At 49.1% G+C, this 25,084-nt stretch overlaps 10 protein-coding genes across 10 annotated transcripts; 3 read left to right on the forward strand and 7 right to left on the reverse strand.

The window, feature by feature from the left end:
• Nucleotides 1-1,362: 1,362 nt before the first annotated feature.
• On the reverse strand, nucleotides 1,363-3,073 carry N7509_004293 (uncharacterized protein; the record flags this gene model as incomplete). The annotated part of the gene is made up of 3 exons (XM_056628930.1): nucleotides 1,363-1,961; nucleotides 2,027-2,300; nucleotides 2,381-3,073. 3 exons carry the CDS (start codon nucleotides 3,071-3,073, stop codon nucleotides 1,363-1,365), a joined length of 1,566 nt encoding a protein of 521 aa, XP_056491664.1.
• A 1,493-nt stretch (nucleotides 3,074-4,566) lies between these two features.
• On the reverse strand, nucleotides 4,567-4,831 carry N7509_004294 (uncharacterized protein; the record flags this gene model as incomplete). Its single annotated transcript, XM_056628931.1, has 2 exons — nucleotides 4,567-4,627; nucleotides 4,650-4,831. The coding sequence occupies 2 exons, from the start codon at nucleotides 4,829-4,831 to the stop codon at nucleotides 4,567-4,569; spliced, it is 243 nt and encodes an 80-aa protein (XP_056491665.1).
• A 3,262-nt stretch (nucleotides 4,832-8,093) lies between these two features.
• Nucleotides 8,094-8,878, reverse strand: N7509_004295 (uncharacterized protein; the record flags this gene model as incomplete). The annotated part of the gene is made up of 3 exons (XM_056628932.1): nucleotides 8,094-8,114; nucleotides 8,290-8,355; nucleotides 8,435-8,878. The coding sequence occupies 3 exons, from the start codon at nucleotides 8,876-8,878 to the stop codon at nucleotides 8,094-8,096; spliced, it is 531 nt and encodes a 176-aa protein (XP_056491666.1).
• A 561-nt stretch (nucleotides 8,879-9,439) lies between these two features.
• Nucleotides 9,440-11,116, forward strand: N7509_004296 (uncharacterized protein; the record flags this gene model as incomplete). The annotated part of the gene is made up of 2 exons (XM_056628933.1): nucleotides 9,440-9,712; nucleotides 9,797-11,116. The coding sequence occupies 2 exons, from the start codon at nucleotides 9,440-9,442 to the stop codon at nucleotides 11,114-11,116; spliced, it is 1,593 nt and encodes a 530-aa protein (XP_056491667.1).
• Nucleotides 11,117-11,545: 429 nt separating this feature from the next.
• Nucleotides 11,546-12,469, forward strand: N7509_004297 (SDR family oxidoreductase; the record flags this gene model as incomplete). The annotated part of the gene is made up of 2 exons (XM_056628934.1): nucleotides 11,546-12,023; nucleotides 12,090-12,469. 2 exons carry the CDS (start codon nucleotides 11,546-11,548, stop codon nucleotides 12,467-12,469), a joined length of 858 nt encoding a protein of 285 aa, XP_056491668.1.
• Nucleotides 12,470-12,604: 135 nt separating this feature from the next.
• N7509_004298 (oxidative DNA demethylase) lies at nucleotides 12,605-14,667 on the reverse strand (the record flags this gene model as incomplete). Its single annotated transcript, XM_056628935.1, has 3 exons — nucleotides 12,605-13,270; nucleotides 13,324-14,428; nucleotides 14,504-14,667. The coding sequence occupies 3 exons, from the start codon at nucleotides 14,665-14,667 to the stop codon at nucleotides 12,605-12,607; spliced, it is 1,935 nt and encodes a 644-aa protein (XP_056491669.1).
• A 681-nt stretch (nucleotides 14,668-15,348) lies between these two features.
• Nucleotides 15,349-16,107, forward strand: N7509_004299 (uncharacterized protein; the record flags this gene model as incomplete). Its single annotated transcript, XM_056628936.1, has 1 exon — nucleotides 15,349-16,107. One exon carries the CDS (start codon nucleotides 15,349-15,351, stop codon nucleotides 16,105-16,107), a length of 759 nt encoding a protein of 252 aa, XP_056491670.1.
• A 530-nt stretch (nucleotides 16,108-16,637) lies between these two features.
• Nucleotides 16,638-17,440, reverse strand: N7509_004300 (uncharacterized protein; the record flags this gene model as incomplete). The annotated part of the gene is made up of 2 exons (XM_056628937.1): nucleotides 16,638-17,228; nucleotides 17,420-17,440. 2 exons carry the CDS (start codon nucleotides 17,438-17,440, stop codon nucleotides 16,638-16,640), a joined length of 612 nt encoding a protein of 203 aa, XP_056491671.1.
• Nucleotides 17,441-20,202: 2,762 nt separating this feature from the next.
• On the reverse strand, nucleotides 20,203-21,097 carry N7509_004301 (enoyl-CoA hydratase/isomerase family protein; the record flags this gene model as incomplete). Its single annotated transcript, XM_056628938.1, has 2 exons — nucleotides 20,203-20,704; nucleotides 20,778-21,097. 2 exons carry the CDS (start codon nucleotides 21,095-21,097, stop codon nucleotides 20,203-20,205), a joined length of 822 nt encoding a protein of 273 aa, XP_056491672.1.
• A 674-nt stretch (nucleotides 21,098-21,771) lies between these two features.
• N7509_004302 (uncharacterized protein) lies at nucleotides 21,772-22,653 on the reverse strand (the record flags this gene model as incomplete). Its single annotated transcript, XM_056628939.1, has 2 exons — nucleotides 21,772-22,329; nucleotides 22,387-22,653. 2 exons carry the CDS (start codon nucleotides 22,651-22,653, stop codon nucleotides 21,772-21,774), a joined length of 825 nt encoding a protein of 274 aa, XP_056491673.1.
• Nucleotides 22,654-25,084: the final 2,431 nt, after the last annotated feature.

Below are 25,084 nucleotides of genomic sequence, written 5' to 3' on the forward strand. Positions count from 1 at the left end.
AAGTCGAGACCAAATGCAAAGAAGAACGGAAAATAAACAGATGAGTCAAAGTGGCCAGCGTCGGAAGAAAAGAGCTCTGTTCTGCTGTGCTATGCTATGCGCTGCTCTGCGCACTGCATAGCAGACGTCAAGTAAACGGGCCATCACCGACAGGCCACCAGGGTGCGCTGGCCAATGAATTCGCTGGCAAATCCATGTTCTGCAGCGATCTCAAACAAAGGCAATCAAGATCGGCAGGGGTGGGAGAGCAGGAGACAATTCCATTGGATACTGTAATAAGTCTTGGGGGAAGTGAAAGGTTGAGGTTAACCGCTATGGTGGGCGGGCGCTTAAAGGGAGATCGCTGACTGGTGCGGCCAAAATAGAATCGGGCCTATTTTGAGGGCTGCTAAATGGACCACCCTATTTTGGCCCTTTCTTTTTTTGTCTTTGTTTTTTTTGTTTTTAGCTTGAAACAAGATGGCATTCTGCAGCTTTGACACTAGTTGGTTTTGCTTTGGATTTTACTTTGAGCTTAGGCGCTTGGTTTAATTCCCCGGAGAGCTGGGGGTAGCAGAGTCCACGAGAGTCCATATGAATCTAGAACTGGCGATAATGGCTCGGCCAATTCAATTCAATTCCATTCCATTCCACTCGACAGCGCCTATGGCAGAGCAACTTGGTATACAACGTATGAAAGCAGAAACGCAGAGAAGCAGAATGATATCATCGCATGCCGCGCACGCCTTTTGGGATATTTGGTACACACTCCGAGCAATGAGGAGGAGACGCTTGAAACAGAGTCCAAGGAGAACAAGAAGAAAACAAAATACACTAATCAAATGAGGAAGCAAAGAACTTGAAGCAAAGAGACATTCCCATGATGAACCTATACCGATTCCCAATACCCCGTCATATCCAAAACATGCAGAAATGAGACGAATGCCGTGAGGCGGAACGAGAAGAAGACATTCAACGGTCGACAGAAGAAAAGGAAAAGCAAATGGACGCAAGCGATGGCGCGGGTATGATGGGTGACACAAGAAGATTGGAAGCTTGGAAGAAAAGATAGCCACGCCCTGACAAAATGACAAAATGAAAGCTGAGAGTAGCTGCGAGTAGCTGAGAGTAGAAGAAAGAAAGCCAACCAGCCTCGACAGGCAATGGCTATGGCGATGCAAAAGACCTGAAAGACCTGCAATGCCTCGAGACAGGTCGCGAAAAATACCCAGAGGGGCAATATCTAAAACAAGGGATATATAGGATGACAATATGAAATGGAGGTCGTGGTCGGTGGAGGTGCGTGGGCGTGTTGTGTGCGTGCGTGGTGCAACATGACTAGTTCATTTCTCATTCGTGAGCACGGTGATTTCCCAATCAACGTCACCGTCGCTCATCGGTATACTGAATTCCCTGCATCGGGGCGACGGAGCCATTCATCAGCGGAGGCAGCGTGCGCGGCTGTTGCTGTTGCTGTTGCTGTTGCTGTTGCTGTTGCTGTTGCTGTTGCTGCTCCATCTGCTGAACTCCGTTCCCGAATTGGGCGAAAACTGGACCCGGCGGAGCCTGTCCATTCGTTGGCGTAGATACCATCGGATGGTCGTAGATGGAAGCCGATCGCGAAGGCCCATTGCCTTGCTGTTGATTCAATTGGGCGCGTAGTTCGTCCACCTCGTTGCGGAGGATGGAAGTTTCACGACGCATCTGACCGACCGATTTCTCTAGCGAGCTGATATACTCGATCGCTCGAGTCAAGGTCTCCCATTTGCTCGACTTGTTGTTCTGGGCATGGGGAAGGCGCACGCGGAGAGCTTCGAAACAGTCCTTCATTTCACTCCGGCGCTTCCTCTCGGCGAGTTTATGCGTGACGCGTAATTCGGGAGTCCGGCTGTAGGGTGTGTTTCCGGATGGATCCGCCTCGCCTATCAAGTCGCGGACCTGCTTGTGCTGTAGAGAGTGGTGGTGTACGTTTGGCGGCAGTTCTACACATCCAGTTGTTAGTACAAGGATCGGTGGTCAACCTCGAGGGAGAAGAAGAAAAACATACCATGTTGTCCCCGCGGCATACGCGACTCCGAGTACAAGCTGCTGAGTGATTCGGCTGTGCTTCCCTTCCTCGAGAAAGGCGGATTGGACTTCTCGTTGGAGGAAATGGAGCTTGATCGTGCGACGTCCGGGTCGGGAAAGGCGTAGGCCATACCAGCCGTTGGTGCCTCGGCATTGTAAATCTCCGATCGAGGATTCGAAGAAATCGCCGGTGCCGTGCGACCGCCAGCGAAATTTCGAAGTTCGCTTGGCCGAGGTCCCAAGGGCGACAAGGGCTGGCTGCCCCGGAATATCGCGGTCCTCGATAGGAATTTGCATCATTGGTGATCCCGCGTTCGCGCTGGAGACTCGAGACAATTGAGGATTGCGAGGCATTGGTGCTGTGGTAGGGAGAAGCCGGGTTGATGGCCAGGGAGCTAATGCCTTGGTTCATGCGACTATCCACGCTGCTGCGTCGCGACTCGGAGACGTCGACCACACTCCCCCGCTGCGAGGAAGCGTCATAGTTTTGATTGATCGAGGGCAAGGCGGAATTGGGCTGCGACGAGTGGAAACCAGGCGAGGGGTGATTTGCGCCAGCGGAGGAGGGAGTGGTCGATTGGTCGTGACCGAAGGGCGACCGGTCTGGCACGATGTGATTGCGGTTGGGAGATGGTTGCGAGGTGGAGGTGAGAAAGTTGAGCGAGGGATAGTTGTTGTTCTGGTTATGGACTTGGTTGAGGTGATTGGCAGTGCCATTGGTCGCAGTTGAGTAGGTAGAAGATCCTGTCGGGTCCAACTGGTCAGTATGCGACAAGCCATCCGCCTCGAGACGAGTCGACTTACTTGTGCTTTGCGGCATGGACCAATTCCCCGAGTCCCGTTCGATGGTGTTGAGAGAAGCGTTGCCAGGGGATTTCTCGGTGGGGACTGGGCCTGAGCCCCCATTCATATTAGCCGTCAAGGTTGATATAGAGGGCAAAGTCTGAGAGGAGGCGGCGGGGGTTTGGGGGCCCGAGGGAGGGTGGTGAGGTTGATGCTCCCATGGCCGATGAGTGAGGGAGTCCATGGGGGAGGTGAAGGTGAACAAGAGAAGTCGAGTAGAGTAGAGTAGAGTAGAGAAAGGAGAAGTATAAAGTATCAAGTATCAAGTATAGGGGATTGGATATAGGAAAGAATGAGATAGCGACCGTGTAAATAACGAGGGAAGTGGTCAAAGTCAAGGGAAGTCAGAGTCAGGCATGGCGGAGGGAGAGTTGAAGTGTGGAGAGAGAATCTTCAGTCGAATCAAATCGGGGAAGGTCTGATGGAACCCAACGAAGGCAGATGGAAGGGGGGGGGGGGTCTGCTGTCTGGTTTTGTTTTGGCATTTCTTTTCTTTCCTTTTTTATTTTAGTATTTTCTTTTTATTTCCTTTTTGATTTGGTTCTTTTGGTTCTTTTGGTCTTTTGGTCTTTGGGTTCTTAATTTCTGTGAACTTTGACTTTGGGCTGTATGGTATGGTACAGCGGATACAGAGTGCCAAGTACCCCAGTACTCCACTGTAGGATAGGATAGAGAGTACGAGTACCAATCCCCTCTAGCCCTCTAGGGTAAACTACTCCTCCTCCTACTACTACTATCCTACACTCTATCTAAGTAGACCGAGTACTCTCTTCTCGGTACGGAGGGGTAAAAATAGGAATCTCCTAAATTACTGAATTACTGAATTACTGAATGTATAGGTGTAACTGTATGAATCTGACCATACCATACGCCAAGCCGCTACTGCGCGCAACCTGTGCCACGAGGCAAGCAAGGCTGCAGACTCTCTTGTACAGAGGAGACTTCAACTTGTTACTAGTAGTTAGCATATAGCATATATTATAGATGGTATAGATGGTATAGTATCACCTACGATATACTATATAGTCTAGAGGGTAATCATAGTACATAAATAGCATATTCTTCAATCCTATACTCCATAACATACCTGTACTCGACTGTACGTACGGTACTGCCCCCTGCCGACGCAAGGAGCACACGTTTTTCCCGTATTACATCATGACCAGAGTCTTCACGTCACGAACGTGGTTAAGGAGTCAACCATATTCCTCATTTACTCACATCATCTTCCAATCTCAATTTTCATCTTTGCCAGTGCAACTCTACTCCTCTTTTCTCTGTACTCCGTCTAAGCGGTGCCTGTACCATGCTCCCATTGCTAACCATGTACGAGTAGCTCTGCGCTGCTCCGCTTGTGGCACTCACGTGGAGGCGGGGCCCTTGCGTGGCTGTCTCTGTATGTAATGTACTGTATGTAATAAAGTACTGTACTGTCAAGTACAGAGACAGAGTAGAGTACAGATCTCTGGAGCCTATTCTCACCCTCAACTCGGTATACATCCAACTCACAATTATCATTACTATTTTTATTCTTAGTTACTACCAAGTAACTGTTACCAGTAGACAGATCTAGACCATGCCATCATCTTCCCGTATTGTACTATACGAGACTACCGCCCACAACTAAATCGCCGCGCCAAGGTCACACAAACAGCCCGTGGATCGCCTGGAAGCTTGTCAACTCCGCTCCTCCATGCTCTCTCCATGGCCATTCCTCTCCTCCTCATCTGCTCCTCGACTGGGCCGGGCGATGCACATACCCGTCCCGAATGTCACTCGAGGCCAACCGGCCAGCTGCCGTCCTCAACAACTCAACACCGATCGCCTCTTCCAGTTCCCTAGGTGTCAGTGCCCAACCCAACCTGCTAGCTACCAGCTTAGCCTCGGAGGCTGTGTGACCCTCGCTGCTTGGCATTTGCTCGACCTTATTTGGGATCTCCATTTCAGTACGAGTAGGAGTAATCTATATCCTCCTCAACAGGCAGCAAGATACTGCACCACCGTGGCGCGTTTCAGCTTCTCTCCCTCTCCCTTCTCTCCCGAGTGCAAGTACATGAGTACTCGTACTCCATGTGCTGTATCTACTCCATACAGTACCCCGTATCCACTAGTATCGTCCTTCGACTTAGTCTGCGCTTATCATACAGGGATGCCACATGGCTCCGTAGCCTTGCAGAATGTCTCTGGATCGATCGACACACGTACATGCCAGACCCTCTTGACACCGTAGCAATCTTCCATTCCTCTACCTTAATGATGTCTTCGATGCAGATGTGCAGATGTGGATGTGCAGATTCCAGTGTGGTGGTATTTGTAGTATCTGTAGTATCGGCAGCATCTCTCGCAGCCTTCCCCCGGAATATCTCAGCACCTGGTAGTACTCCGTACTCCGTATGAGTCCACTATAGCCGGCAAAACGGGACTGACCGCAAAAAGCAGAGCCAAAACTGCCGACTCGTATTAAATTTCAAGGGATGGACCAATGTCACCACGATCTGATCTGATCTGTGATCGAGTTATGCAATAAATTTCGTGTGGGTTCGGGCGCGCGGGCCCCCCCATGCCCATGCCCATCCCGCCCATTCCAGATGGTCTATCCTCACTGATCCATGGGCCACGCCAGCAGCGTGGTTCGTGGTTCATGCTCGGTCGTTCATGGTTCGTGGTTCGTGCGTGAACCACGCCTTTTGGGGGCTGTTTTCTATTTTCTCTTTTCTTTTTTGGTTTTTGGGTTTTGGGGTTTTTTTTTTTTTTTTTGCCTTGCGGCGTCTCCAATAGTGCCGTATCTCCACCTCACCACCACCCTCACAATCACTCAGTACAAAGTACATACATACTCCGAACTATGTCTCCGTGCCATTCCCTTCCTGGATCACCGAGCGCCCTTCAATCCTCCTCTCCTCACTATTCCCCTCCGAAGGGGCTTAAAAACTAGTGCCCCCTCGTCATGAATTAGCGCCACGGATAAGATCTCCTGATCGTCGCCAGCCGGGCCTCATCCCCGAAGCTGGGGAGATCAAGCGGAGAAACTCCATTGGTAGATCATTCCATGCTACCCGCCTCTTCTCCCTTTCTTCACCTACCCCCTTGTTGACTGCTCTGCTCTGCTCTGCACGGCTACCGCTACTATGTACTACCGCTACGCACAGAACTACGGATATTACACCCTGCATCTCCATACATCCAATCCAATCCAATTCCCACTCCTCGTCCCATCCCAATGCCCTGGCTCTGTGCTGTGTTGTGCTGTGCTGTTCTCGGCTCCACTCCCCTCCCTCCACCCTCCACCCCCTGGCCTGCGCGCTCGCGTGGATCATCATGATCATGAACTCTCCCTTCCCCATGCCCCAGAGACAATGTTTGGGAGTTCCCACGGGAAATCTTACCCGTCTTTCCAGCAACGCTGACTCGTCATGTTTGACTCCCATGTGTATTTGTGATGCGCTGCACTGCACTGCACTGCGATGCACTCGGCTGCATTGCGGCGCGTTTGCCATATGTACACCGAGGTACATAAGCACTAAGTCCTCGTACTTCGTACTGCGTACTATGTTCGTAATCTGAACCAGACTATCGGTACTAGCTAAAGTAAACGATGTCAACACTAAAGGGGTGGGATCCGATGGGATGGAGCCAGGCCCGGGGGTAGATCAGATCAGATCAGATCAAATTAAAGCCCACCGACCTCCGGAATCAATTATTGGGGTCTATGCGATGTGAGACAGATTGGTCGCGGGTTGCTGCAATATTACTCTGTACTGTAGCTAGCCCATCCCATGCCATCCCGGAGACTTCGCTAACTACGGAGCGCTCGTATGTGCCTTTCACTGACCTCATGTAGCTACTCGTTTAGCCACTCCAAAGGGTTGAGCCATGTGTCAGGGCCAGGGCTTGGGACAGTGCGAGTGCTTGTTTCAGTTTCACTTCTCCGGCGAGTAGATTCGTGGCAATAGTACTAACTAGGTATGCAGTGAGGTCTGTGTCTTTGTTTGTCCGAGTCCATGGGATTTAACTGCCGCTGGTCCCAGTTTGATTAGCCTGTGGAGTAAGTTGAACTACGGTGTGTCGAGTATAGACGCCTACAGAGGTGCCAGTGGCAGTCCTGTCAGAGGGAACAGAGTAGTACTTACTACTTGCTAGTACTGTAACTGGCAGAGCAGCACAATGCCAGCATTACGTCTTCATGACCTCCGGCTTGGAACTTCGTTAATTCCGAGTCTTTAAAATAATTGTCATTGTCTAAGCAGTTCAAGCCCAATAGACCACTTTCCGAGACTGAAACCCTGTTTTTCCTCAATCTTTTATGTAGGGGTCGTCCAATTGATCAATAGATTCGGAATGATCCACGGACACAGATGTATATGTCTGATCTCGCTTGGGCGGTTTCAGGTCCGTGCCCTTCAAGTTCCACAGCCCCGAAGCCCGTTCGAAGAATACGAGAGTTAGGAGGGGTTGATTCGGCTTTCTAAGTCTCTATACTATTCCCAGGTTCTGTCCATGGATACGATTCTGAGAAAAGACTCGATACCGCGGGGGTGGAGATTGGTGCCTGAGGCTGAATTGGGACTCGGAGGTGCCAACCCAGCCCAGTCCAGACGGGCGCCCGGGGACATCCTAGTAGGTACAGGTATTCTTTACAATTTGAATTAAAATGATCGGGATAAGACTCAAAAGTCCATCGGCTATAAATTGTTTCTTCAGCACATGTTCCCTTTCTGAAATAATGAATCAGGCCCATTCAAGTCCAAAGTCCCTGGTAGATGGCTCTCTATGCTGTATTTCATAACGTAAACCCCATTGTACACGCATGAATAAAGGCAATAAAACATGGCACTCTTTCTTTTTGCATTTAACTTTTCAGACAGCGTAGATTTGGACACGAGTTCATTCAAACCTCGAGCCAACATCTCATGCTTCTTCAGTCATGGAAGTGGATGAATCATTCCTGAGCGTCTCCATTTCGAAATTCTCCTCAAGAGGAGTAGCCATCTTGCCTCCGCCTATATAAGGCTTGAGGCCGCGGTGGAAGTTCCTATAGCACATAGCAGTCGTACACAGAGTGCAGAATACTAAGATGGCAGAGGAGATCCCATAAAAGGACAAGCTCAGGGAGCCGCTCGGTTTGCTCCATCTCGCGGAGTGCAAATAGAAGATGAACCAACCGATAACAAGGAATATACAGAGATAGAAGGCCTGGTATATCTTTAGCTATCTACTCCATGGACCTAGATGAAGCTAGAACTTACCATGATGATAAATGTTCTCAGAGTATGCTCATGTCGAACACAATATGCCGTAGCGAGGAAGAAGAAAAAAAGACATGGGTAACATGGTCCAAAGCATTGGAGTAACCCAGCTAGAAATATTCCAAATGGGGGGCCCTTCCGAGTTTGGAATCACCATGATGATCTGAACGAAGTACTCGAGGACATAGAAGGCGTCGAACTTGAGGAAAGCCACCAGGACCTAATATTATGGATTGAAAAAGCATTCAGTTAGCTCAGTAGAGAAATCGTACATACCTGCACCATTGGATGAAACTCACCTGAAAAGTACGATACTTATGCTGCATGACTAGATCCGCATCCATCTTACGGAATGTCTTCCAAGCCATCTCACGCTGCAATCTCCAAACCAGAAACACAGAAAACACTGTCCAACATGGCATAACTATGACCAAGGCGAGACAAAGCTTTCTTGCTAGCATAGTCCGAGATTCAATGGACGGGTTATTATCAGGCTTTGCATTGGCTTGGGTGACTGCGCGTGTGAAATCGCTGGTGGAATATTCCATGCCGTTGAAAATGCAATCCATTCCATACAGTACGCTCAATCCGCCGATCTGGATGATATTCTGCTGAGCCAAAGTGTCATATACTAAAACTTGTCGATAAAGGCATGATATGACGACCAAGGCAATACTCGCATGAAATGCAGGCGAAAGGGACCGGGACCAGGATAGAACACCGATAATGCCCCTGGAGAACATGTTAATCGGTGAGTCTTATTTCACCCTTCATGTTTCAATATTCCACCTGACAGTTGCCGCCAGTCGCTTCATCTCCTTTTTGGCTTTTTATTCTTTTCTTATAGAGGAAAGGCATACCCTTGCATACCCATTGAAAAAATAGTCATCGCCAGATTCGAAAAGAAGTAAACCCATGTCCATCGGGAGTCTGGTCGGTACAACATTTGTGATGTGCATATCCAAGCCCTGGAGCAAAGAAAGAAATGGAAGTTGAAGCCAGGAAAGAACGCCGCAATTCGAGGCTGAAGCTGAGAATATTTGGGGCGATGCGAAGAGAGGCTTCTGAACAAGGCGTCCCACTGAGCATTCTATCAGGTGTGACAATAGCCCTGCGACCGCGAACTCATTGATATCCGAACTAGCCACGAAGTGTCACCGACTCTCGACCTCTCACTGCTCCGTGCAACTAGGCTACTCCCTGCGGTTCGCGTAAGTGAGATGGTTTATAAAACTATACATTTCGCTCGCTTCTCGGATTTCCAGACATTAGTTCATCGGGAATAAGCCACGGGTTCGAATAATATGCCTGAAGTTCAGAAATGGACTCCTAGTCCGCTTGGAAGAGGCTCAACAGATATTCTTTGGTCTTGTTTGTCGACGCTGGGCCTATGTGTTTGGACGGCTGTTCATCCGAATGTTCCTCTTGTGTACCGATTACGACGCGCCGTCTGTCATCGCCTCGGACTGATGGCTCTCGCCATTATTTTTCCTGAGATTATCATGTCCGAGGCTTTGAACCAGCGTCTACTTGCGCGTCGATTAATGATGGACGTGAATCAAGCCATTCGCTACGCCGTAAGCCATATCTATTCCCTTTTCATTTTTTTATTTTAGTAGACTCGAGAAACAACATTTTGATCACAGCTGATCCAACCACAGGTAATTCTTTCACCTCCAATGACCCCTGAATCAGATCAATGGAGCAGTCACTCGAATGGATACTCGAGTAGTATCCACCCTCTACTTAGCGCAGCCAACGGCTCCGACAAAGGCTCATGGGTTATAAAACAGGCCATGTTCGCAGTAATGGGTGGATTCGCCATGACAACGACATACACGGATCGCCATGGGCACGAAAAGACAATCCGTCGTCTCGTCGCCTCTGAAGGAATCACGATCCTTGCCAAAACCGGTTATTTGCCGTCAATTCAAGCAACGGACGTCGAGGAACGCAGCAAAGCAGACCTTTTCGCTAAAATGCTGGTTCTAATTCAAATCCTGTGGTTCGCGCTACAGGTCGTGGCGCGCCTTATTCAGGGAATTACTGTCACGCCTCTGGAAACACACACCGCTATCCACGTCGGTTGCACGATCTTGCTTTATGCTATCTGGTTTAATAAACCGTACAATTTGACCCAGTCTATTGAATTGGCGGGGACGGATATTGAGTACATTGGTGCTCTTTTTAACTTTTACTGTATTAGTCACGCTCTCTATCTCAAGCATTGTGAGCATTATCGCGTTCAAAGAATGGAATACTGGAAGGAACGCGTTATTCTCGTTTCTAGAGGCGAGAATGGATATGCGCCGCCGCCTTGTGTTCCGAAATTAAAGTCTCTACCCGTCTTACTGGAAGAATATAATGCTGACGATATCGAACATCTTAAATTCGACGAATCCTCCGACGAAGATGTCTATATCCTGCATGGCATTGCTCCAAATGCTCGCCATGGTCTGCGAATTCTGGAATGCAGAGGATGCGACATCTTCCGATCCGTTCATGAGAATAGCCAGCCCCTCGACGTGCTCCGCGAAAGCGCAGGCAATTTCAATTTTCGCAGTATCTGGGGCAGCTGGAGCACGGATGTCGGTCATGAACCATCCATCGACAAAGTTCTGCATGTTTTGTTCAACGTCATGTACGGCGGACTTCATCTAGCAGCATGGAACTACGAGTTTCCAACGCCCATCGAGCGCTGGTTGTGGCGGACTTCTGCGCTCTGCCTCGTCACCTCCCCGATTTGGGGCGCGCTCTGGGTACTATGGTGGATGGGGGTCCGATCAAATCGGAAAATACTCTTTGTCTTTCGAGATGGGGATTTTGATATTTTTGCTGCGCCTTTGTTCTTCACTGTTATTATTGTGTATACAGTGGCTCGGGCTTACTTCTTGGTGATATCGTTGGCTGGTCTGCGACTTCTGCCTAAGGACGCGTATGATAGTATTAGCTGGACTTCTGTGTTCCCTCATTTCTCATAGGGGGTTAGGTTGAGACTAGTGAGGTTTCGGGTCCCGGGGCGTTGCCGTGTGTCATTGAGGTCCATCAAATTAGAATGGCTCTTTCATATCTGTGGAGTATGTCGCCGGGCGCTCAAGTTGTAAACTCCAAGCTAAACTCCGATCTAGAACATCGTTTAAACAATTATATTAAACCCTTCATCATAAGGCGTGAACGGGGCTGAAAAATGCCATGCTCGCAGACGATTTCCTAATCGGTCGCGTAATGTGACACACACCAAAACATCTAGTGCTGTAGCCAAAAAAGCCTCATTGAGTGATATAAAATGCCGCAAGTACTAGAAAACCCTGGGAAAACATTCTGCTTTCTGGGAAAGGACTGTAACCATCTAGAAATTGAGTCAATCTGCTACAAGTCCCCCGCCTTCGCCCCCACTCAACTTCCTCACAATGCCTTCTCAAACCTGGCTCGTAACTGGCGCCTCCTCTGGACTAGGAACAGCGATCGCCGAGTCAGCCCTACGCGCTGGAAACAAGGTTCTCGCAACAGCCCGGAACCCAGAGAAAGCCGCATTGGAGAATCCGCAAATCGCAGAACTAGGAGGCGTCTGGGTCAGACTAGATGTAACACAGACCGACACAGCCCGCCACGTGGAAGAGATTATCCGCGAGAATGGTGGCGCATCGATTGATGTGGTGGTCAATAATGCGGGTTACTCCCTTTTAGGCAGCATTGAAGACATGAGCGAGGCGGAGATTGAGGCACAGTTCAGCACGAACTTGTACGGACCGATTCGCGTCTTGAAAGGTGTTTTGCCATTTATGCGGGCACAGAGATCTGGCATTGTCGTCAATGTTAGTAGCAGTGCTGGATTTGAGGCGTTTCCGGGCTGTGCCATGTACGCTGGGTCAAAGTTTGCTCTTGAGGGTGAGTGAGAACGAGGAGAGTTAAAGATCTGATTGTCCTCATCTGACATGTTTCAAATTGTTGCAGGTGTGTCAGAGAGTCTGGCAGCAGAGTTGCGGCCCTTTGGAATCCGCGTGCTGATCGTAGAGCCTGGCATTTTCAGGACTAAGTTCTTGTCGGCGTTCGTCACACCTGAGGCTGGGATGACGGCGGACTATGAGGGAACACCGGTCGAGGATATGGTTCGCGCATTCAGGTCGAGTAATGGAAGTCAGCAAGGCGATCCTGTCAAGGCTGCAACAAGGATCCTGGAGGTTGTGAGTGGAACGGGCATGGGGGTCGGGAAAGAGAATCTGCTTCGATTGCCGCTTGGGCCAGATTGTTATAGTTGCTTTCTGGCGAAGTGTGAGTCTCTGCAGGAGAACTTGGAGCAGATGAAGGAGATTGCATGTTCGACCAATTATTGATCGACGCGGAAGGTAGTCCGGTGTGTATGTGAATGCGTGAGTGCGCGGTGACAGGTATCATAAATCGGGGGTTGATGAATATCTACAAACTTTTGGCTAGTAATAGGCTAAGTAACGATCTTGCCAATGTAAAATCTACTCCTCCTCCTCGTCTTCGTCTTCGTCTTCATCTGCGTCCTCTTCTTCTTCATCTTCACCTTGGTCTTCCATATCTTCATCGTCGTTCTCGTCATCACCCTCTTCAAATTGGACTCCGATATCACCAGTAATATCCCATCGGTCACCCTTGGCGGCTGCACTGACGTACTTGACGAACTTCAGAGTGGCATTGTCACGGAGTACAATGCTAAGACGGTTCCATCCAGCCTGAGTGCTGAATAAAATGCCATCGTCCTCGTCCGCACCGGCTGAGCGGTAGATCGCAGGGTCGGCCTTCTTCTTCTCCTTGGGCCGGAGTACCTGATCGGCATTCTCTTCGTCCTCCTCTTCATCTTCCTCGTCGTCGCCAGCCATATAAATCTCATAGCCACCAACCGAGGGGTGCTCAGCGGCATCGCCGTTGGCCTGATCCTTGGGCTTGGACTGAGCCTGGCCATTCTCGCCATCCTCTTCCTCTTCCTCCACCTCTTTCTCCCATCCCGATGATGGTGTGAGGCTAAGGGTGAACTCCAGACGGGGCTCCTCGGCATCGTATCCACTCGCCAATGTGTAGTCTGCACCGCGACGGAAACGACGGGCAAGGAAGTTGTGGCTTGTAAGATGATCGACGCCAGTGATAAGTGACAGCCATTTCCGGAAAGGCTGCGAGGGGAATAGGACGTTCAAAATCTCTTTGATGGGATCCTCGGTCTCACCAGGTGCAGGTTGTTGATACAAGTATCGGTGCTTGTGCGGGGACGAGCAACGGTCCATCCAGTTTGAGACTTGATTTCCTCTGATGAAGTGGGAAGAGATTGCCGCTCTTGTTCCTCAATGTACGCGCTGACCCGAGAAGCAAACTTCTCATGTAGGAAGCGCTCCAAACTGAGAGAGGACTCGCTCGCGAACGAATCTGACATTTCCTCGGCAATATCGGGGGTCAGATATGAGGGCGCAATGTACTTGACCAAGAACTCCAGATCGGACTCTGTGAATTCGTTGCCCTCTATTTGCTCCTCAACTTTGCCTTTGCCCTTACCCTCCACCTCGGGCTCCTCCCAAGCAATGGGGTTCGGCTGCGGCAGATCGTAGATGTCGCCGCGGCCCTGCAGTTGGGCCAAACTGCTGCGCTCCGCTAGCTTCTCCTCCAAACCCTCCTCGTAGCCATCCTCACCTTCTTGAGGAATATGGAACCAGCCGCTGATTGCCATGCGAACGCGCTTCTTGGACTTGTCCTCGTCCTCACGGGGGTGGTATACTTCCTCGACATCGTGGAAGCTTTCACCTGGCTGAACGGTGAAGAAGCTAAGCTGGTTGAAAGCCGGAGGAATGGAGAGGCTGAAATCCGGGCTAGGAATCTTGACATCCTCGCCCTGGGCATCCTTCTCGGTGGTTGTTGGGTACAGGCGCAAGGCACCGCCCCATTGTTCCTGCCATGGAGTGTCGGGGTCGGTCAGGTAGAGGATATAACTGACACGTCGGCTACCGATAACGTCGTCATGGCAGAGAAGATGGCATCCCTCGTTATATACGTTAATCGCCATGTCGGTCTTCTGTCCACTCAGCTTTCCAGAGCCAGTCACGGAGGACAAGTATTCACGGAAGCGTGCCGAGTACATGGCGTCGCGGAGCTTCAAGATAGACGGCAGTTTGGAGAGAGAGGAATCATCAAGACCGTCAAGGTTGGCCAGATCGCCTGATTGGAAGATCTTATAAATATCGGTTTCCTTCTCGGTGAAGGAGAGGTGCTCTTGAATTTCATCGCGGACGGAACGGAGCAGAGATGGTTCGATCAGAGGGTGGATGACGCCGTGGTAATAACTGAAAATAAGCATATCGAGTCAGTTTCCGAGCAAACAGTTGCCAATGCCCATAAAAATATAATTATCAACGTACGGGTTCGACTTGGCGTAAGAATCGGTGTAGTTCTTCTGCTTCGCGGGGTCGAACAATCCATCGCTGAAGCGGCTAACGGCCTCCTCGGTGGAAAGTGCACGCTTTTTGGAATTAGGCAAGCCATTGCCATCAAGCGAAGGTCGTTCCTCAGTCTTGCGCTTCATTTTGGGTGTGTTGTAAGTTAGCAAATGTTAATGGAACCGGAGATGTCGCGGTGGGCTGATCAAAAATTGAAAGCGGAGGCGGTGAAGTGGAACAAACAGGCAGAATATTAAGGCGGTCAAGCTCCTCGTGATTGCTCATCTTCGACCTCGTCCTTCCCTCGACATACTTCCACTTCCATTTCCACTCATATTCCCTCCTTGGCATGCGACCTGTTTGATATTGTACAGACCTGTGCGCTCATTCTTCCCCGGGGTAGCAGAGTCGCGCATATCTTATGTCTCCCACGGACCAGACAAATTGCATCAAACACTGGGCTGGGTACCCCGTACTTGACAGGCTTGCCAGCACTTCGCCCTCTAATCACGAATTCAAGCATTATATCATCCTTCGCCGAACTTGAAAATCGAAACCAAAGTGAATTTGCGCAACTGTGGCTGCGTGGCTGCTGAGCTTGTATCTAATTGTTGGCGTTTCGGAAGAGCCTCACGCCGGTGACGCCAGTGCGGGCCCTGAGCCACAAACCGCCGGCCTTCGACGGCCTTCGACTTCCCCGCTTTCTCCGACTTTTTCTTTTCTTTTTGTTTTTACGACTCAAGGGTGCTTCTGTAAATTACAGAAGGCCACCCTCTCCCCATTTTACCACCGTGGCTCAACAGCACCGCAGTTTTCTTCCCCTGGCTATGCAGCCTCCCGACGCTGCGACCATCACGGATGATCGGCCAGGCACCCCACCCCGCCCACCATATTCTCCAGTGACACCGGTATTCGCCCATCTCGATCCCGTCGCAACCAGCAATGCGACAATAGTACCACCCCCTTTGTCGCCATCGCCGACAACTCAAGTTGCACCAGAGACACCCGCCTACCAGGCCCCGCGGCCACCTGCAGCACCGGCTGTCTTTAAACCTGAACCGCCTCCCGTGCCTATCTCCGAAAGTGAGAACCCCGATGCGATCGCTCTGCGGTCGGCGATATCAATATTGCAATTGCAGAAACAACAAAGTTTGCGCGACATCCAAACCCTCGAGCGCATGAAAGATGTCGCTGGCTCCGATCCAGAAGGCTTTGCCCGTGATCTGGCCTCGGGGAGATTACGCACGGAGGACAGCGGCGCTGTGATCCAATTCACCGAAGACGACAATATGGACACCGATGAAGACGAAGACAACCAAAATGAAACCGATCCGGGGCAATCGGCAGGCAAAGATCCGAAAATTTCCCCATTTGGCCGCATACCAGCGGCCCAAAATGTTGTACGCATGCCCCCAATCAACTGGTCCAAGTACCATGTGGTTGGCGGCTCGCTGGACCGCATGCATGAAGAACAACTCCGCAGACCAAGTCCTGGAGACCTTAGACGGGGAGAACCTGCGCCAGAACATGTTCTGGCCTCCCCTTATCGCCCACTTGTTGACCGGCTCGACAAGACGAAAAAGTGAGCCCTGGATGGGCTCTTGATGACCACGGTATACCTTACGATGCTATGTATTCTATTACGACGGGAGCAAATATGCTATAGATGTCCGAAAAGACCATTATTATTACCAATTTATTACGATTTCCATACTGTTTCAACTTGTCATACTTGATCCACATTACTTGATGCTCATCACAGGTCTCCCCTTTCCTTTGCAGAAGGCAGCTCATCTTTGATGCTCCCAACTGATGCCGCCGCCTCCTCCAAATCCAAAACCGATTCCACCAGAGTGACTATTGTTATCATCGCCACCTCGTCCATCACCATCTCCGTGTCCATCGCCTCTACCGCCGCCGCCGCCGCCTCCTCCATGGCCTCCTCCATTTCCATCACCACCTCCGCCGCCACCACCACCACCACCACCTCCTCCTCCTCTTCCATCTCCATTACCTTCCCCTCTACCTCCCCCCTCCACCTCCACCTCTGCCCCCTGGACCTCTTCCATCTCCTCCATTCCCCCTCTCTCCACCGTCACCTCCTTGTCCCCGCCGGCTAAGCCTCCACCTTCAGCACCACCTCCAAAGCCACCTTGTTGTCCTCCCTGACCTCCAGCGCCGCCGCCTCCGAGGGCACCTCCCAGGGGACCGCCTTGCTGTTGGCCACCAGCACCCCCGCCTTGACCTTGACCTCCATTTCCGCCGCCTCCAAGGGCACCTCCTCCAAGGCCTCCTTGGTTTTGGCCTCCAGCCTGACCACTACCAGCCCCGTTTTGAAGCCCGTTTTCTTGGCCATTTTCACCTCCGGCACCGCCAGAAGATTCTCCTCCTGTGCCAGCACCACCTGCACCTGCTCCTCCACCGCCAGCTCCCCCAGTGCCAGCCCCACCGGCACCCCCGAGGCCACCGCCGCCGCCAGCTCCAGCTCCACCGGCACCAGCTCCCCCAGAGCCCGCACTTCCTGAGCCAGCACCTCCACGACCGTCACCGCCGCCAGAGCCACCTCTACCATCTCTGCCTTCTTCACCTTCTCGACCTTCTTCTCTCTCCCCCCCTTCTCCCCTTTCACCACCCTCTTCTCCTTCCCCTCTTTCTTCCCCCGAAGAGCCTCCTCCACCAGAGCCTCGCCCGGATCCACTTCCAAAGCCTATGCCGAAACCTCCCCCAAAGCCTCCACTAAAGCCGCCACCGCCATCGCCTCTGAGACAAAGGTTTCCATCGGCTTCTATAGTAGACAGGTGTCAGCCGCTGTACCAAACTTCATATACTATGTTATTACTCACTTGCTTCGGCGGGTACAGGAGCAGCGACGGTACTAACTCCCAGACCCAAACATACCAAAAGGCATTCTGGCCTCATGATTTAGAGAGATATCACTAATTGCAAACTTAGCTGGTAGAAATGGATGAGAAACAGAAGCCCGAAAACCTTACCGATTCTTTTTGAGGCAAATCGAATGGGCCAGGTAGGAGTTGAATCTTGTAGATCTGAACCAAGAAGCATCAGCAAGCCATCCCCTTTATACCTTTATTATTCCTAATCCCAATTTCATCATCAATACAGTTGCCTTCAGCTGAGAGTCTCGGCGAAGATCATTCTCGTGCTTGCTCGGAGCTCGTTGTCGTCAAGACCAGTCAAGTCCCGTCTCCGAGCGCCTGGTTTGTAATTCTACGGCCTGGTCCTTGCTTGATGCCACATTGCTTATTTCAGTCTGGAAATTTGCCCAGTGCAATTGGCTTGGTTTAGTATGCGTCGTAATCAGCTTTCTACGCTGCAGCTATCCTAAACCTGTTGTGTCGCATGTTGCATGTTCAAGAACGTGTAGCCATGCATTACCATATAGATCTTACTGTTATCAGGCTTGGCGATTCCATTGGGAACATCCTCGGTCTATTTTTGAATCTCAGCAAATTTCCCTTCATTAACTAACTCCCTATGTTGAATCAATGACCTTGGTATCAGAACAAGCTAGGACAATTTATTATCAGCCCGGTCAAGCAACGTGATATTTTGCTTTCAAACAGGTCTTTGGTGTTTGAGATTTCCCAATTCCAATCCCGGTCATCTTGTAGTACTAGGATCATCTCATCAGAACACGTTATGGCTTCAAATTGGTGGGACTTTTCTTACGTCGAATACCGCCCGAAGCGCCATAATCTCAGTCTTCGAAACAAGCCTAGTTGTTCCGTCGGGGTTGGGTGTCCCAATCCAACCCGGCTCGATCGGGCTCCAAGGACTCACCAGCAGTATTTGATGGCCTCAAGAAATAAAGGGCGGCGATTCCTTCTCTTGATTTGCGTATGTCGAGTCCTCTAATATCTTTTGGATTGTCGATGTTCACCACAATTTCCTTTGACGGAATGTGATATCCGAGTCGCAAATTGGGTTTATCTTTATTCCTGAAGACGAACTCTATTCCTATGATATGAGTATTTGACGCGTCGGCTAAAACCCATACTTTTATTTGGTGGAGCGAGGGGTACAGGATGATGGTCCCGGTAGACCTCCAACTCAGTTTATGTCGACCTCTGAAGTACCTGGACACCAACACAGTCGTTTCCCACTGCAGATTCCTGGACAATGATCTTTCTGAGAAGTTGAGTTTATATGCTGGAAATCGAATCATCATGTACCTATTTTTAAACCACCAAAATCTTTCCCACAATCGCTTTTCTTTCGGACAAGATCTTGAAACATGCGGAAATGTTGAATATCCGAGGTTTTTTGATATTGTACTGCACCTGGAAGGGCTGACTGTGCCCGATAGTAGATTTTCTGCCAATGGATGCTTTTACTGGAAAGCAGCGTTTTCTCCTCCTCCAGAAGGAAGTTCAAATATCCAAGCTCTCCGTCCAATCGAAACCTGCTTTTCCAAAATGACTGCGACTTCAACATGTCCTTTGCAGCATGTGTTGCGGGCGAAACTGAGCACAGGCTCAAAGCATCTTCGACCGAAAGAAAGCTTGCAATAATGACCAAAATGTCGAAGTTAAGACGCAAAAAATCTCCGGCTGAATTTGTCCAATGAATATTTTTCAATATGAGGATTGCGAGATCCTGTTAAGTGGAAAACCAACAAATCTTTCTCACGCAAAAATTGTGTCTTATCCTCTATTCCCTTTCCGTTGTAGCAAATTTCAAAGGGCCATCCTACACTCTCCAAAATACCGTTTTGATGAGGACTCGGTTCTATATATTTGCATATTGCGAAGATGGGTTCAAATTTAACACCCATTGTGCCTGGCCCAAAGTAATTCATGAAAGCATCCCAGCACTTATTGTGGAATATGAGCGCTAGCTCGGGCTTGGCTTTGCCTATAACCATGTCGTACCAATATTTTTGAAGCTCATGGTCATCCTTTCGCTCCTCAAATGTCGATAGAGAGACTTTACCGTTCCTGGTGTATACTATAAAGATTCCCCATTAGCCATGGCTGTCTACTGGAACTCCCGGTAAGATACTCACACCCCGGCCAAGTAGTCCAACTATCTAGAAATTGACCCCCTCTATCCCCATCTGAACTTGAAATCTATGTTCTGGCAAGCGCATTACTACCACAGACGCGGCAAAATAGGGGGGGACCAACACATGATGATTACTGTTTATCAGAACGATCTGCTTTTCAATTATATGGAGTTGGGATTTTTTTTTTTGCAGTAGCATGGAATGTATGGGGTTATGACTCAACAGATGTTGGATCAAGTATCGTGGTCATTATTACATGTGTTGTTGCAAGAGGCTATTGTGATTTTATTATTACATGACTTTTCACGAGAACCAAGACCCGCTAGAGAGGATTAACCGTGGAATTAGACCCCAATCTCCATTTGCTTCCAGGGTCGTGGGGCCATTATTGACTCATTGGATGTGTGACCACATTGTAATCCTAGTAAAGAGCGACAGCGTTACTGGTAGCTAGTACATTACGGGGAAACCTTTGCTAACATAGTATATCCACTAATGAATATTTCAAGTTGTATTACCGATAATCTGAACTGTTCCACTTCCTATCCCAAGAAGCCGTCTAACACTTTTTAGTTACCGAATCAAGTCAAAATTGCATGAAACTATTTACACATTCTATTTGAAAATTTACAGCTCGGGTTCATCACCTCCAAGGTTAGAGCTTGGCCTTGCTGTTCTTCTCCCACTCTTCAACAGCCCGCGAACTCTTTTGCAGCAGGTCTCCCTTCTTTTCTTCCACTCTATCGCGCCAGGCAAGGTTCCCATTATGATCATCGATACCGTTCAACACACGTGAGTACATCTCCTCCTTCATGACACCATAGATACCTGTATCAGCTTTGTTCAAGATTTTCCGATCGCGAATCAAGGCAAGAGTCTCATCAAGTCCGCCTAGTGCGTCGACAATTCCCGCTTGCAGGGAATCCTTGCCACCAAAGCGACGTGCCTCGAGAACTACATTCCGGAACGTGGTGGGAACCAGCTTCTCGCGGAAAATGCTCATCATGGGGGTTTGGAGTGGGACTCCAAACTCAAGCTCATTGATGCAGAGGAATCCCTTCTCAGGATTCTGAACGCGATAATCATGGTACATGGCAAGCATGAAGCCGCCTGCAAATGCATGCCCATTGAGCAGACAGACGGTCGGCATGGGGAAGCTAAAGTAGCTTTATTAGTCTGCAGCTCTCTTGGGCATCTGCCCAGAAGAGACGAGGGGAGCAAAGAACGTACGTCAACAATCGTCGGAACAACTGCCATAGCCACTTATCCAGGAAGCCCTCGGTGCTCGCTACAACGTCCAGGTCCAGCCCATTGCTGTAGAACTTGGTAATACCACTGGTCGTGATTACAACACCCTTCGGATAGCGATGTTCGATGATGTCAAGAGCGAGAATCATCGCATCAATGAATGACGGTGTCAGCCGATTGTCCTTTGGCGAAGTGAATGTGAGCAGGTAGACATTCTGCTTGTCTGGGCCCTGCCCTGTGGGGTTGGTGCAGACGATGGAGCCGCCGGTCGAGGCGATCGGGACGGTGAAGAGAGCGGCCATGATGATGATGATGATGATAATGCTGGGGGTTTCAGGGATGAAGCTTGGATTTCTCGGAGAAAGAATAATTTAAGAGCTCGTGATCAAGTTCAGCACTTCAAGGTGATTCGGTCGCTCGGAAGATGGAATTATAATCAGAACACCGCGGCATCACATGCTAGAATGCTGACATAATATAATCTGGGGATGAGCATGGCCCCATGGGACAGCAAGTATACTGCAGATAAATGCTTCCAATTGACAAAAACAAGTCAAAAATTTGTAAAAAGTAGTTTCAAGTCAAGATCAGTTTCTGCAAAGGGGGTATTCCGCCCAGTGGTGAAGTTTCGGCAATGTGACCACGATTAGCATCACATTAGATATAGATGGAGTCGCGGTGATAAGATAAATACCATCTCTCTGCAACATATCATCATGGCTATATGGCTGGGGTTTAATGAGGAGTGAAATGGTGCGGTTGTCAAGCCTGAGGTGACAAAAATCAGATCGCTCGGATCGAGTAGTAACAGTACGATTTTCGGTAATTCATCGGGATTGAAGTTATTTTTCCATGGGATGCGGCCCCATTTTTATTCCAGAGTTTAAGTTTGTATCTGTATACTGAGTAATTAAGAACAGTGTTATGGTTGAGAGGTTCGTAAACGTTTCACTGCTACTTTGCTCTCTCAGGGCTTTTATGCCTTTTCTGCCTTAGGAAAGTCATAAACTCCCGCATCAGCCTCAACGACTTGATGTGTTGAGCCTTCCATTTCAACAACTCGCTGTGACGAGCCCTCCATTTCAACAACCGTATTTGATGAGCCCTCCATTTCAGCAAACGTATTTGAGCCCACCGCTGTATAGGTCACTGGCGATGATTCTAACTCCATCGGGCTCTTCTCATAAACAGGGCATGCATATCCAGACTCCTCGTCGATCGGTGACACGGGCCGAGACACATCCTGGGGAATATTTCGATCTGTTTTATCTGCTTCATCTTCAGTCCAAATTGCAGGGGCATATGCCTTGTCATCTAGGTCATCTCCCAGCACTGCCAGCTTTATACAGGTCAACAAGATGCCCAGGTAAGCAGCAGTAGTGAAAATCAGCTCAAAGATGACTAAAGCAAGCTGAGAGGATAGGGCCCACGACTCATCCGCTTCAATCAACACCCATTTGATAGAAACAATGACCCACGCAAAGGACAACGCAAAGAATATCAAAGATCCGAAAAGTGCGAATAGTCCAGCATTCTATCAAACGTTAATAAATAACAGATCACCCCGAGAGAATGTAAGGGTATAACATACACGTGCTGAGCGATACTGGCCCCGATAGAGTTTGAAAGTCGAATAGCCGAACCAGGCCAATATTTCCAGTGAAAATAACCACCAGAGGATTCTCCGGGCAGATATCAGTCTCGCCAATACCAAGTCATTATAGGCAAATTTCTCATAATGTGTTGACTCCACCACGAAGACGTTGTCGTACAATTTCCAAGCCCAACACGCAGCGGTCTGACAGCACATTAGGACGAAGGCAGTCCAGTGACTGATCTTGACAACGCGAGTCATCATGCTATCCTTATGAATCCGCACAAGGAACCAATGAATACATCGGTAAAAGAGGAAAATGGTAGAGCAATTAGCGAGAGATCGAAACAGCTCCGACAATATATCTATCCATATATATCCTAATGTCACGATCGTGTCCGCTACTTCAAGGAGATAAATACTTCCTTCAAGACACGAGCAGCTAGAGAAAAGGAGAATCAGCATAAATGATAGAGATATGAAAGGTTGGTGCCTTACATAGAATATGTGATTAAAGCAAAACTCAAGGTTTTGAACTGATAGACTTCTCCTTGGAATCTGCCGCGTCGAGCGACACATGGAACTCCGTATCGCACGAAACAAGCCAGCGCGAATAACCCGAATAGAATTGCAGAATCTATGATCTGAAAAGCACCCCGCGCGGCGGCAGCTGAGAGGTATTTTGGGTCTTCCGCCAGCTCTACCTGGATTTTCCAGGGGTCACCACCTCGCCCAGTATACGCCATTCTAGACGTACCCTCGGTGCGCTAGTTGTACTGGTAGTTTGGATCAGATTATCACCGAGAGAATGTAGCCCCGAGTCGATGTGTTGTATGACTCATATACCCAATGTCGATATGGGAATTGAAGAATTTTGGGAAAAATTTCGGACGGAAAAGGAGCTGGGCCTGGGGCAAGGCTGTACATAAACAAGGCTCGGTCGGTGTGCAGACCCTAAGTACGAGGACTCGTATCCATGAACTTTCAAGCGCGTTGGAGTGCCCGCTAAACTGACCCACTCCATCGCTTGACAGCGACCAAAGACGGCTGGTATGCAGCTCTTGCCTTATGTAGAAGACTCGAAACGATGGAATTTGGGGGCCGTGTTTGGGCCAACGGACCCACAACTTGGAAAGAAGTACGATTGTCATGCTCCAACCCGGCGGCTCTGTACCAAATCAAGAGATAACAAATATCATTGGGGCACCGGGCGGCCGTTTCTTCACATGCCTACTGAGATGCTACGTACATATCTTTGTTGGAGGGCTTGATAAAAAGAAATATGCATGGAAAGCCAACAAGGCTTGAACGTCCCTCCCGCCGCGGCCTGTGACGGTCACGGTCAAGACCATCCCTAATTTGTCAAACATCCACACGTGGCCTTAAAATAGATATTAAAGAACGAGGGAAAGACTTGGAGTGTCATTTGGGGTTTATACGAAATATTCAGTGGACAGTCAAAAGCTGCTGATGTTCTGGTCGATCCAAGCAATGGTCGGAGCGCAGAAATAATATTGATTGATATTTGTTGTTCTATCAACGTGATTTCCTTAAATTCCGAATAAAGTTTGTAAAGGATTTTCTCCCTGGCAATTCTGGTGTCATAGATACGGGTCTAGTACCTTTCAGGCATACTTTTATCGCGGAATATTTCATCACTTGCGGCTGATGCTTTAACAATTGCGGACGAAAGGGACAGCCCATTTGCGGGCCCATCCACACTAGCAGATGAACTTGACTTTCGACCCAATGAGTCGTTTTCCATCTCCACTACGTCAAATCGGCGGCGATAACCTCGTGTTCGGAGTGCACGATCAAGGGCAGAGGATGAAATCGGAAGTTGTAATTGTTTACAAACTTGAGTATAAGTCATTCGACGTGTTTGTTCAGAGGATGAGATATAGGCAATAATCCTATTAATCTGTAGATCAGATACAATTGGTTTAGCACCTTTCGGTTTGGTTGGTGTAAGATGGCCACGTCGAATTGCTCGGTAAACACGCCCTTTGTCAATTCCAAGCTGTTTTGCAATTGTTTGCTTAGGAATACCATCGTGATATTTGGTAAGAATAACCAATTGTAGATTACGGGAAGACTAAGAGTTTTAATTGAGCGATTTGCCGTAGGTGGTGACGGTGTTCGTGGAATAGATGTTGTACAATCGTTGAAATTGAAGCTATTCATGGTCGGTTTCATGGTTCAGGGGCATTGAAAAGGGCACAAAAAGCGAAAATTTGTGCGTATTGTACTCCGTATTACAGAGTAATTTAATGCGCTATATTAAAAAGGGCAATGGAGCAAGTGGGGCATGCTTGGCCCCTCCGAGAGCCTCGTACATGTTTGTTTAAGCGTCGCATCTTAATTAGGGGTACTAGTAGACCTTGACGAAATCTGCTAGTCTCTATGCGGTAATGATAGCGAGTTCAGCCCCTAACTTCGCATGGAAATAGGCTCTATGTGGTATGATCATTTTACATGACTGGTCAACTCTTAGTATGACTAAATCGGTTAAATAAGTTAGAGATTGTCGGAACAGAAATGTACGTCCAATCAGGTCCATGGGTAGTTGTCTAATTTTTGTTATGTTCGCTCACATACTAATTTGTATGCGACCGACCATGACTAAGACTCTTGGCTAAGTTACAATGATACATTCTGACCATGCCTTACAATACCAATTCCCCACTCATACCGA

Source organism: Penicillium cosmopolitanum (genome assembly GCF_028827165.1).
Source record: "Penicillium cosmopolitanum strain IBT 29677 chromosome Unknown utg000005l:1.0-4006212.0:1.0-4009387.0, whole genome shotgun sequence".
In the NCBI taxonomy this organism is placed as follows: Eukaryota; Fungi; Ascomycota; class Eurotiomycetes; order Eurotiales; family Aspergillaceae; genus Penicillium; species Penicillium cosmopolitanum.